The 11975-nt window shown below is 36.4% G+C and overlaps 1 protein-coding gene across 1 annotated transcript in view; it reads right to left on the bottom strand.

Annotated features, from left to right (window-relative positions):
• DGKI (diacylglycerol kinase iota) overlaps positions 1 to 11975 on the bottom strand; it is a 611386-nt gene that overhangs the window by 418487 nt on the left and 180924 nt on the right. Inside the window, 1 exon segment of the mRNA XM_044677460.1 lies at positions 8190 to 8285. Coding sequence (XP_044533395.1) covers positions 8190 to 8285 — 96 coding nt within the window.

Here is an 11975-nt window from a genome sequence, read left to right as displayed (position 1 = left end):
GTGGGGGGGGGGTGCGGGGGGGGGGTTGAAGGGGAAAGGTGGAGCATGAATCATGTAACCATGTTAAAAATGAATATTAATAAATGTTAAAAAAAATTAAAAAAAATTAAAAAAAAAAGAGAGATGCAAACCCATGTTAAATGAGATCCATGGAGAAAACGTCATTATCACAAAAGACTTTTAAGAGAAAATGGCATTTGAAATTGGGTTTTAAAGGATGAACAAGAATTCAATTGGTGAAACAGTCAGAGTAAAGGAATTGAGGTATAGGGAGCAATATAAGCAAAGGAATTTGGGGCCAGTGCCTGGGCATCTATTCCTGAGTCTTATCAGAATAGTTATACAAATAACTGCATTATAACTACCTTATCCAAAAGTTGTTCGTTTATTTGTTACCATGAGCAGCTATTTGGTATTCTAAAAGGCCATCAAAATGGAGATGAAGGCATTACTCTGTTAAGGTGGGAGAGAGAAGGTTGTTATATTCCTAAAGGTGTAAAGAAAGCAAGCTGGGACCAATAAAGAGTTAGTAAAAAGAGCCAAGTCTGGTGACTTTTTGATAAAAGCAAATAGCTGCTGCTCCAAGGTTTAGGATTTTTACTTAGGAGAGAGCTGAGCTCCAATTTAATTAGCCTGATGGGACAGAGAATAAAAGAGCACACCCAACAGTCTGTCATAGGACCAATAGTAATTTGGAGCTAAGTTCCATTTCTCAAATGATCTGACCTCATGCAACTCCTTATGGTACAGCTATGTAGAAGGGGGTTAATCAGAGGGATTCCTGATCAATTGAGTACCCTCAAACTACTTTCTGAAAATATAAGGTATGCTTAAAGAAAGGCTCACTTCCCAGGGAGTTAGACATAGGCTCTGGATCCTGGCTAAAGGAGGTGCAATTTGCTCTAATGACAGCAAGGCCTCTCCTTTCTGGGATGACACAGATTTACTTGATTGGGCTCTGTGAGGTTTCATGTCAAAGATGGACAGCAAGAAAGTCAAGGCAGTGAATGTTAATCAAGAAGATGTACTCTCCATAAGAACTATGGTAACAGTACTCTTTCTTTTGAACCTGAAATTTGGGACTCTGTCCTAGAATTTTCTAGGTTTGGGCCTTGCATAAGTCAGTGACTATTATTCCTGGAAAGTTGACATTTCCATCCTTGAAAAGAAAAACTCATATGCCCCATGTCAGGTGCCAAATACCCAAGAAGAGGTGTTTTCAGAATAAGAGGAAAAAGAAAGAAAAGGAAATGGGGGGGGTGAGGGGGAAGGAGGACAATAAGTAAAAGAGAAACAGATAAGGGGAGGATAAAGAGATATAGGTGAGGGGAGGATCACTCCTAAGTATAAACTTTAGATAGGAACCATTACCTGTGCTCTATTTTAGAGATTTTACCAGAATTACTCAAGGGTAAAAGTAAGGGTAAAAACATAAAAAAGGGTAAAAGCATCAAAGATGGACAGAAATCCTAACTGCCTTCTTTATAGTCTATTTCCCTAGGAAGAATCTTGTTCCATGTGAGTTAACAATTGAAACTCATTATAAGAACATGTTTCCTGGACACTTGGCTTATGGGGGTGGGGAAGCATCTAATAAAGATATAGGATTAGTGTCATCATAGGACTATCAACATAACTACTGCACATATATTAACTTGTAACTTCAAGCCTAAAAAGAACTACAGGTGTCTAATTTTAAAAGAACTATGGTCAAACTAAGGTACCTTCTGTTGCCAAACTAATATATGTCAAATCCACAAATATTTACTAGGTACTTACTATGTGTCAGGTATCATGCAATACAAAAAAAAAAAGACAAATATGTTCCCTATCTTCAAGGAGCTCATATTTTTTAAAATATTTTTATTTATTTGTTGTCAAATTTTTTTCCATGGTTATATGATTCCTGTTCTCTTCTTCCCCTCTTCCCACCCCCTTCCTTGAGCTAACAAGCAATTCACTTGGTTATACATGTATTATCACTCACAACCTATTTCTATAGTGTAGAGAAATATTAATTAATTAAGAGTTCATTAGGAAATAGAGTTAAGTAGCATAATGTATTGATAGATACATAAGAGAAATTAATAAGTTGTGTTCTTTAAATCTGAAAGGAATCTCAGGGATGATTGATGGGAGAGAATTTTCTCAATGATCAAATTGAGAAAAGCAGTTGATCTAACAATTATCTCTTTGGGCTGACCTGAACAAGGAGGGTGATCCAAAGAGCAGCTATGTGTGGTGGCAAAAAATTGGAAAATGAGGGGATGCCCTTTGATTGGGGAATGGCTGAACAAATTGTAGTATCTGTTGGTGATGAAATACTATTGTGTTATAAGGAATAATGAACTGAATGAATTCCATGTGAACTGAAATGACCTCCAGGAATTGATGCAGAATAAAAAGGAGCAGAACTATGAGAACCTTATACACAGAGATTGATATACTGTGGCACAATCAAATGTAATGGACTTCTCTACTAGCAGCAATACAATAATCCCGGACAATTCTGAGGGACTTATGAGAAAGAACACTATTCACATCCAGAGAAAAACTGTGGAAGTAGAAACACAGAAGACAAACAACTTGGGTTTGGGGGACATGATTGGGGATGTAAACTCTAAGTGATCACCCTAATGCAAATATTAATAATGTGGAAGTAGGTCTTAATCAATGACACATGTAAAACCCAGTGGAATTACTCATTGGCTATGGGTGGGGGGCAGGAGGAGGGGAGGTAAAGAACATGAATTGCGTAATCATGGGAAAATATTCTTAATTGATTTAAAATTTTCAATTTAAAAAAAAGCGGCTCTGCGAGTTTAGAAAATCTTGGTGAATTTACATCCTGAGAATAAATCATTTTATCAGGCCAGAGAAGAGGAGATTATTGGGTGCAGTACCTACATCTACTCCAATAGGTGGCAGTAAAGTCTGACCTATTAGAGTGCAGCAGGCAGTGGAATCTCTGGCCAGTTGAAAATCACATCTGAGCAGCAGAAAAGAGAAACCTGACTTATTCTTCTTGTTTACAAGTTTATAATTTAGATTACGATTGATAGATAAGGATTTGGGGGTTTTAGATAAATAGGAAGAAAGGATAGCTTCAACTCTATCAAAGGAGAAGAAGGTCCTTGTGGACCAGATTGGTTGGTTGGTTATACTTAAAATTTATTAGCATAGGCACCTATATAATATAAGAAATACCTTTCTACCTATTTTCCTTTTACTGTCCCTTACTCTAAAATTTTATACCTACAATAAATATATTTTTCTATAAATGGCCTGAGCCAGAATTCTTAGGTACTCTTTAGAAAAACCATCTTTCTCAACAGTCAAAACAATAATCTGTCCACTCAGTATACATTTATTAGAAATACCTATAACAATACCAATAATCTATAAGGGTCAATAACCATAATAACAATAGTATTCATTTTCATAGTAATCTTTTAAAACCTAAAGCCCAGATCACATATCCACATAAACAGGTGATAAATCATATGTTTTTCTTCTAAAGAGCTCACATTCTAATGGAACATAAGCAGGTTACAATGCTTTCTCCAGGACCATGTGAAACCATAAACTCCAATTAGTATGTTATATTTTGATCCTGGAGTTGCATCAGTTTACCATCTAGACCAGGGATCGGCAACGTATGGCTCTTGAGCCATATATGGCTCTTTTGAGGGCCAGATATGGCTCTTTCTGCAGGAGCCATAAAGTCAATTTTTTTTCAGGCACTGTTACAGGAGCGCGCACTGGGAGCACTATACAGCTCTCACGAAATTACATTTTAAAAAATGTGGCGTTTATGGCTCTCACGGCCAAAAAGGTTGCCGACCCCTGATCTAGACCTTCAACAAGAAACTTTTCTTCATTCTCCTAGTTGTTAATTCTCTAAATATTAGATATTTATCTGCAGACATATCACCACTGTCAGAACAAAAGCTCCCTGTGGACAAAATGATGAAAGCAAATTATGGAACCTCTAAAGCCTCATGCAACTCTAAATCTATGATATTATTGTGTTTGTATTGCTGAAGCTTAACACAGTGCCTTACAATAGCAAACACTTGAATGCTTGTTAAATTGAAAGCTACCAAGTGATCTTCGATGCTGAGCTCTGCTTCCCCTTCACACCAGCAACACTTTTGAAGTCTTTCTCTTTTTCCTCATCATTACCTTTCTTATCTCTTGAATATGGTGCAAAAATGTCTAGTTCTGGGTGAACATCGACAATTATTTCAAATACACACTATTTAAGGAATGAAGGTCAAGGTATCAAGATGTTGGGTTTTTTTTGTTTTTGTTTTTCAGGAAAATGAAGGTAACAATTCTCTACATTCAAAGAATATCCTTATTAAACTATATCCTTCTACTAAAATTATATTTTATATATTGGAAGCTAGGTGGTACAGTAGTTGGGGTGTTGGATATGGAGTCAGAAAGATTTGAGTTTACCTTATGTCTCAGACAGCTGTGTGATTCTGGACAAGTGACCTCCGTCTCCTCATTTATGAAATGAGGCAGTTTTATTCAATGGTCAATATGATCCCTTTTAGCTCTAGATGTAAGATGCTATAACAGTTGTGAGAAGGACAGGGAAACACAAATATATAACTGATGCAAACAAACTTGCTTAGTAACAATACTTTTCTCTGAGGAGTCCATTAAAGATGATCTGTCCCTTAAGGAAGAGATTATAGTCTCAGAAAGGACTTTAAGGAAAATTTAGTTCAATCCTTCTCATATTAAAATGAGGACCTATGAGGTTGAAATGATTTTCAAAAGGTCACCCAGTTAATGGTAAAGATGGAAATAGAATTAGTCCAATGCCCTCAGTTGACCAGTATTCTTGTCCTTATATCATATCAGTTATATTTCTTTTCTTTGTGAAACAAACCTAAAGTGGGGGGAAAGAAAAAACTAACAAGACTTTCTGTTATGTAAAATATTTCTCTTTTTCCTCACAAATCATAGCTGAGATTTGTTTGAGCTTGGGAATAGTTAAAAAGGGGGTTTAAGTATTGGAAGGGATACTATTGCCCAAGGAACTATATACAAAAGAAAAAGAACTTGAACCCATGACTTCCTGACTCCAAACACTAAAATCCTATCCATTATGCCAGACTAATTCTCATAGTACTTTAAGGTTTACCAAATATTTTCTAACTCTCTGATTTACAAAGCCAAGACAGATGAAGTTGTTTAACTCCTCCTAGGTACTTCCAGTTAACATAAACTATTGCCAGGTGGTTCTTGATGTCTTGAAAGTGGTCCAAATGACTAGATTTCCCAAAAAACTGGTTAACTGAAAATCGTACTTTCCCCCAGTTGGTTGCGCTTCTTCCAATACAAAAATTTAAATGCTTTCTAGAATTAAAAAGACCAAACATGAAAAAAAACACAAGATCTAAATAGAACACATCACTTAGAGCAAGATTTACAAAATTCTAAGTAAACTTCATTTAGTAGCCTTTAAATATAAGGAAGAAAGGAAACAAGCATTTATTAAACTAGGGACTGTGGTAAAAAGCTTTACAATGATTATCTCATTTCATCTTTAGAATAGTCCTAGAGGTAGGTGCTAAATTATTATCCCTATTTTACAGATGAATGGACTGAGACAAACAGAGGTTATGTGACTTGCTTAGGGTCACATAGCTAGTAGCTCAAGCTGGATTTGAACTCAGGTCTTCTTCACTCCAGGCCTGGAGCTTTATCCACCATGCGTGCAGCTGACCTTAAAATTTATTAAGCTTAAGAAAATACCTTTAAACTAATTGTGATTCTTCCCCAGACCTGAGTAGTTCTAACCTCCCCTCAAATCTTTTTTTTTAAACCCTTGCATTCAATTCCAAGGAAGAAGAGTGGTAAGGGCTAGGCAATTGGGGTTAAGTGACTTGTCTAGGGGCTGTATGATTGATTTAAATTGGTAATGGTTGGTAATAGAGTCAGTGCAAAGGATCAAGCAGGCAATCCTAGCAAGGGGGAGGGGTGAGAGCCAATAGAATTCTTTCTCCTCCCCCTCCTGAGGCAGTTGTTGAAGCTAAAGGGGTAACAGTTTTAACTGAATCCCCTTTAGATCAAGAAATGGAGACTGTTTAGGCTTGCTTAGTCCAGAGCTATATTGGTAGATAGATAGGCAATAATCCCACTTAAATTAGCAACTTCCACAGTTAAAGATTATTTCCCTGAACCTTATGATAGATAAAGGTTCAAGATGCCCTCTAAATACAGCAGACTTGTTCTCTGGACAACAGCTGTTCCAGTGCTTGCTTGGATGAAGATTTTGCTTAGGTAATGTATGCTATAGATGGGTATAATCCAAGTATAACTTCACACAGGCTCTCAAACTTAACAAGGGAAGGGATTTACTAATTTCAAGAAAACAGAGAAAGGGGAGGTAAATTTTAGGGTTAAGCGTGAGGCGAGCTACCTAGTGTCTTCAAGAAACTTGTCAGCTCCCCAGAGAAGAATTTCTTTTGTATAACTTCTATCTCCCTCACAAACTAACTTTTCTCTTAATCTAATGTTATTAAGTTTAAGATGGTGAAGGTAATCTTGATTGAAGATCTATTTAGACTAGAGATAAATGGAGAAATTGCAAGCGAGGTATTTTCCCAGTGCACACAGTCTGGTATAATCTATAAGGAGTAAAGAGCAAAGTGACTCCCTACTCCCTGAGGTCAAAGATGAGCTAACAAAAAGAGCAAACCTACACTTCTTTCCAGCCTCCCTTGAACCCCAAAAGAGTGATCTTGCCAACTGGGACTCCTGGCTTTTTATAGCCACATTCTTAACTGCCCCAACTGCCCCCTCTCCTGGAGTTCAGGGAGTCCTGTGAAATTCTATGGAGCAGTTTCACCCCACTTAAAATGATGGATGTTACAGGACACATAACTAGGCAATGTCTGAGGCCAGATTTGAATTCAAGACCTCTCATCTTTAGGCCTGGCCCTCAATTCCCTGAGCCATATAAATGCCTCTCTCCTCAAATCTTTTAACGCAAAAATCAATGTCTTTACTAGATGTATACAGTTTATGGCTCCAGCTCCCAACATTTGGAAGCTTCAGAGTATTTTAGACATCAAAAACACTTGTAAGTTTTCTTGTATTACAGTCTTTAATTCCTCCCAAAAAAAGGTCTTAACCTCTCCTTACAAATTAGTAGGGCAAAAAAGTGCTTTGCTCTCCTCACCACTGTGCCCATTTTCTTCTCTCCTTGTTGCCATGAAGAGAGAGAGAAAACAATTATGTAGAATATGATATCACTTGTTCTTCAAGGTATCAAGACATCCTAGGATTGTCTTCTTCGCATACAGAAGACAATGTTGGCTTCTCTCTCTGACTAAACTAATTAAAGGTTCCTCCACATTTTTATCAATAATTTGAATAGAAATAAATCTTTATTTTATTAGTTAGATATTAAGGGCTACAGCTCCCCTATACCATTATAAGCTGTTCTCTGATAATGACAGTCTTCTTTTAATAGGACCATGTCCTTTTCCATAGAATGTGACAAGAATTAAAACTCATTTGACCACAAGCATCTGTGCTTGCTGTTGTATATTACAAAGCATATCACCTCACCTCATTCATATGATAATGTCACCACATATGAATTGGCCTATCAGAAATCACAAAGCTTCTGGTAACTCAGTGCTCCTCAGTTCCAGTTGAGCCTTTTCTCCCCTCCATCTCACCAAATTCTTTGCAAAAGTAACTGAGTACAGGCACAGACATATACTCACATTCCACCCTACTGTGGACTCAACCACATAAAAATTATGTTTATACATTTCTTAATGCGGAAGGTTTGAGTTGGCATCTAACCCAGTGATTCCACTCTCTTGCCATGCCCCAAGCCCTTATCACCTGTAGTTGATTTAGTCAAAAAAGAAAGCAGTACATTACATGGTATTGCATATAAACAAACCATAAATATTAACATCAGCTCTTGAATACTATACTGATCTGTTGATGGTAGGAACTATATTCTTACCCTGACCTTTGATACTCCGGGAAACAAGTGGCTTTCCTTTTTCAAGAAAAGGTTGTTAAGATGCTTCTTGGGATACAAGGAAATAAAACCCTTCCTGTCTACCTAATCAAACACTCTCATAACTATTCTTCCAGAAAAAAAGGTTGCAAAAAGGTCAGAAAAGTATGAGGCTAACACTCACTGCAAACTTGACTTGACAGTTTTCCTCCCCGAGGTAACACAGGTCTCCTGAGACATTGGTCTCCAGCCACAGGTGTTCTCCATTCACAGCATTCTCCTGGAGAGAAAAGACCAGTTTTATTTTGGTTTTTCCTTTCAGGGGATGAGGGGAGATATAGGCATGAGAACTAAGAGTAAAAAAAATCAAATCTAACCTTTATTTCAAAAAAAAGTTAATGAATGGGAAAATGCTTTGACCACATTATAAAATTGCCAGACTTGGTCTTTCCCAAATTCTGAAAAGTGAGAAGAAGAAATACAAATCTTCTGAGTTGGAGGGCTGTGTTTGTTTTGGGATGGAAATAGCCTTACATCCCTAAAACGGTTTCTCCTCAGGAAGAGTGGTATTTTTAAACACATTACCAAGAAACAATGGAATCTGTCACTAGCAGAATAAACCTCATTCACGTGGACCTCACTAATTCGGAATCTGTCATACTTCAAAGAGCAGATGGAATCATTTGCCTTTGCCTAGCAAACTCCTAATGTTAAATATAACTGCATAATATAAAATATCTTAGAGAAATGATGTTAAAATTGCTTGAAGAGAAAAAAAAACTTTTCAACACTTTGATAGTATTTCAATTTTAAGGAGTATAAATATTGGCAAATAATTAAGTGTTCTTACCTGTCCATTAAAGCAAGCTCCATAAGGCAAGGGTTCTTGACCCAACCCTAGAATGATCTTTTCAAATTATTTTGACAACTGTATTTCAGTATAAGGGGTTTCTTTTGTAATCTTATACATTTTATGGATTTAAAAACATTATTCTGAAAAGAGTTCCATAGATTTCATCAGACTGCTCAAGGTTGTTCATGACAAAAAGAAGAACCCTTGCCCAAAGGAGAGATGAAACATTTACTTGATAAAGCTATTTTGAACCACCAGATTAACCACATGGCATTTAATTTAAAACAATGACAGTAGTACTCCATGTCCTTAGAAATGATGTGCAATTCAGACTTTTTACTAAGTCAAATGGGGATTTCTTCTATTCAATCAAAACTGTGAGTTTTCACTGCTTCTTCAAAAATACTTCTCTCCTCCAACTAGAAGAGAAGGAGAGTAATAAGAAATTATACCTCTGGAATTCTACTGTCCAAAATGTATGAGAAGGGTCTTTGAAGTGGCACATGAACTGTTTTGAAGTTCTGGGATTCACTGAAATAAATTCCTTTTACAACTTGCTAAATGGAAACCTGGGCCAGTGAAAGACTTAATCATGGCTCCTTAACATCAGCAATTTATTTGCTTTGTCTTGACAGCTGAATCAGGCCTGCTGGCTGAAAAAAGAACTGAGCTTCTCAGGCAAAAACAAAGAAAAAGACTTTTTATAAAATATACTTTAAAATTATGAGAATGATTCTATAAACCATGCAAGAAAATCAGTCTCATTTCTTTTTTACCATAAATGTCACAGGATTGTGGATTTAGAGCACAAAAGAATCTAAGATGTCAACTGGTCTAAATCCTTCTCTTTACAAACTGAGATCAAGAAATGTTGCCCAACTTCTCATAGCAATAAGTAATGTGAAAATAAAGTAAGGCAAGCACAAAATAAAAGACAAAGAACTAGAAAACAAAGTTTCAAAATTGTTTCTTGATACTTTTGATATATGTTATCAAAGTATCTTCTTTGGATCTTGCTCTTTGTCTCTAAGTTACTCTTCTTCATCTTGAATCATTTCTTCTGATATTTTTTTGACTGTAGCCGTGTTGTCTGATGAAATCTCTTCTGCTGCTTTTGCTTTTTTCATATGAGACCAACACAGCCAGGTTTCTTTCTCTAATACACAAATAGCTAAAGATGTTGTCAAGATAATTTTGAAAGGTCTTACTCATAAAGGCTGTATTGTACTAGTTCTATTAAAGTTTTTATGTAAACTGAATCTCCAGGTTTTATTGTATTGAGTGCACAATCTAATGGGCCCTCTTGAGCTAAAATTCTCATTTCTTATAATTCTCTAACCTTGTTTTGTAATTCTGTGATATATTCAGCAAGTGCAAGATCTCCTCTAAGCATAGATACATAAGTTGTCTTAAAACTTTTTGCCTGCAATGGTAAATGTCCAAATAACATTTCATATGGTGAGATATGCCTGTTTCCTCTTGGTCTAGTCCACAGATAGAATAGTGCTAAAGGTAAAATCTCTGGCCTCTTAAAAATTTCCCAACCATACTTTTGATTTCTCTGTTTAGTCTCTCCATCTGCCCAGAACTTTGTGAGTGATATGGGACATGAAAATTTGACGTGATACCCAGATTCTCATAAACTTGTTTTAGAACTAAATCTGTAAAATGGCTCCCTCTGTCAGAATCTACTTTCAGTGGTATATCAAATCTTGGAATGATCTCTTTAAACAAGATTTTGGCTACAAAACTTGATATCTTTTTACTAGATGGAAAAGCTTCTGGCCATCTACTTAGCTGGTCTACTATTACTAGACAAAATTTTAAATTTCTTGATTTGGGCATGTTGCCATAATCTATTTGTAAATACTCAAATGGTGTATGAGCTAGTGGATGACCACCAAAAGCATTTTGTTTAAATATGCTTTCGTTATATTGTGCAAACACAGAACAAGCTGAGCAGATTTTATTTGCCACATTGCTAATTCCTGGAGCTATCCAAGTTCTTTTGATAGTATCAATAAATGCTTGTGTACCAAAATGATCCTTTTTGTATATTGCTTGGCCGATGAAAGAGTAAAAAGCTTTCAGAAGAATTGGTTTTCCTACTGATGCTATCCAAATCCCATTTTCTTTTCTAGCTCTAAAATTTTGCTTCCACTTCTGAACCTCTTTATCATTGTATGCTTTTTTTCTAGATCTGTGGTATCTATCACAGAAAGATGCATAATGAAAGCTGGAGCATTTTGCACAGCATATCATGCAGCCATATCTACCCTATGATTTCCTATGACAACTAAGTCTTGTCCTAAAGAATGCTCTTTGCAGTGATCACTGCCAACTCCTTTGGTAGTTGGAGAGATGATAGTAATTCTCAAATTATTTCTGCATGAGCAATTCTTTTCCCACTAGATGTTAAAAATCCTCTCTGAAGCCAGAGAAAACTGATGGCATGGCAAATTCCAAATGCATATTTGGAATCTGTGTAAATATTTTCACATTTGTCTTTTCCAAGGTTACATGTGTGTTTTAAAGCAATTAATTCTGCTCCCTGAGCACTTAGGTTCCTAGGTAGTGAAGCAAACCATAGGGTCTCAAATTCATTCACTACAGCAGCACCTGTAAATCTTATTCCATTCTGCATATATGATGATCCATCTGTGAAAAAGATCAGGTCAGGGTTGTCAAGAGGTATGTCTGACAGATTTTCTCGAGGTCCTTCTATTAAATGTACTACAGTTTCACAACCATGCAATGGTTCCCCCTATGTTGGAAAAATGGGTAATAATGTAGCTGGATTTAAGGTGTTGCATCTCTTTAGCATTATATGTTTATTCCCCAAAAGCACTATGTCATATTTAGCCAGGTATTGATCTGAAAATGCCTGCATTCTGAACTTTTGCAGAAGTGCCCTGACTTCATGTGAACAATAAACTGTCAGTGGGCAACCTAGCACTAAATCTGCAGATCTGGTAACAAGTAATGCAGTTGCCACCACCCCTCTTAAGCATGAGGTTATTCCTGTGGCTATAGGATTAAGTTGATCAGAAAAATATGCAATAGGATGTTGGTTTGGACCTAAACTCTGCATCAAAATTCCTGAAACTATTTCCTTTT

The sequence above is a fragment of the Gracilinanus agilis genome, chromosome 5 (genome assembly GCF_016433145.1).
Source record: "Gracilinanus agilis isolate LMUSP501 chromosome 5, AgileGrace, whole genome shotgun sequence".
Lineage (NCBI taxonomy): Eukaryota > Metazoa > Chordata > Mammalia > Didelphimorphia > Didelphidae > Gracilinanus > Gracilinanus agilis.
Note: the sequence above shows the minus strand (reverse complement) of the source record. Positions and strands in the feature narration are given on the sequence as shown.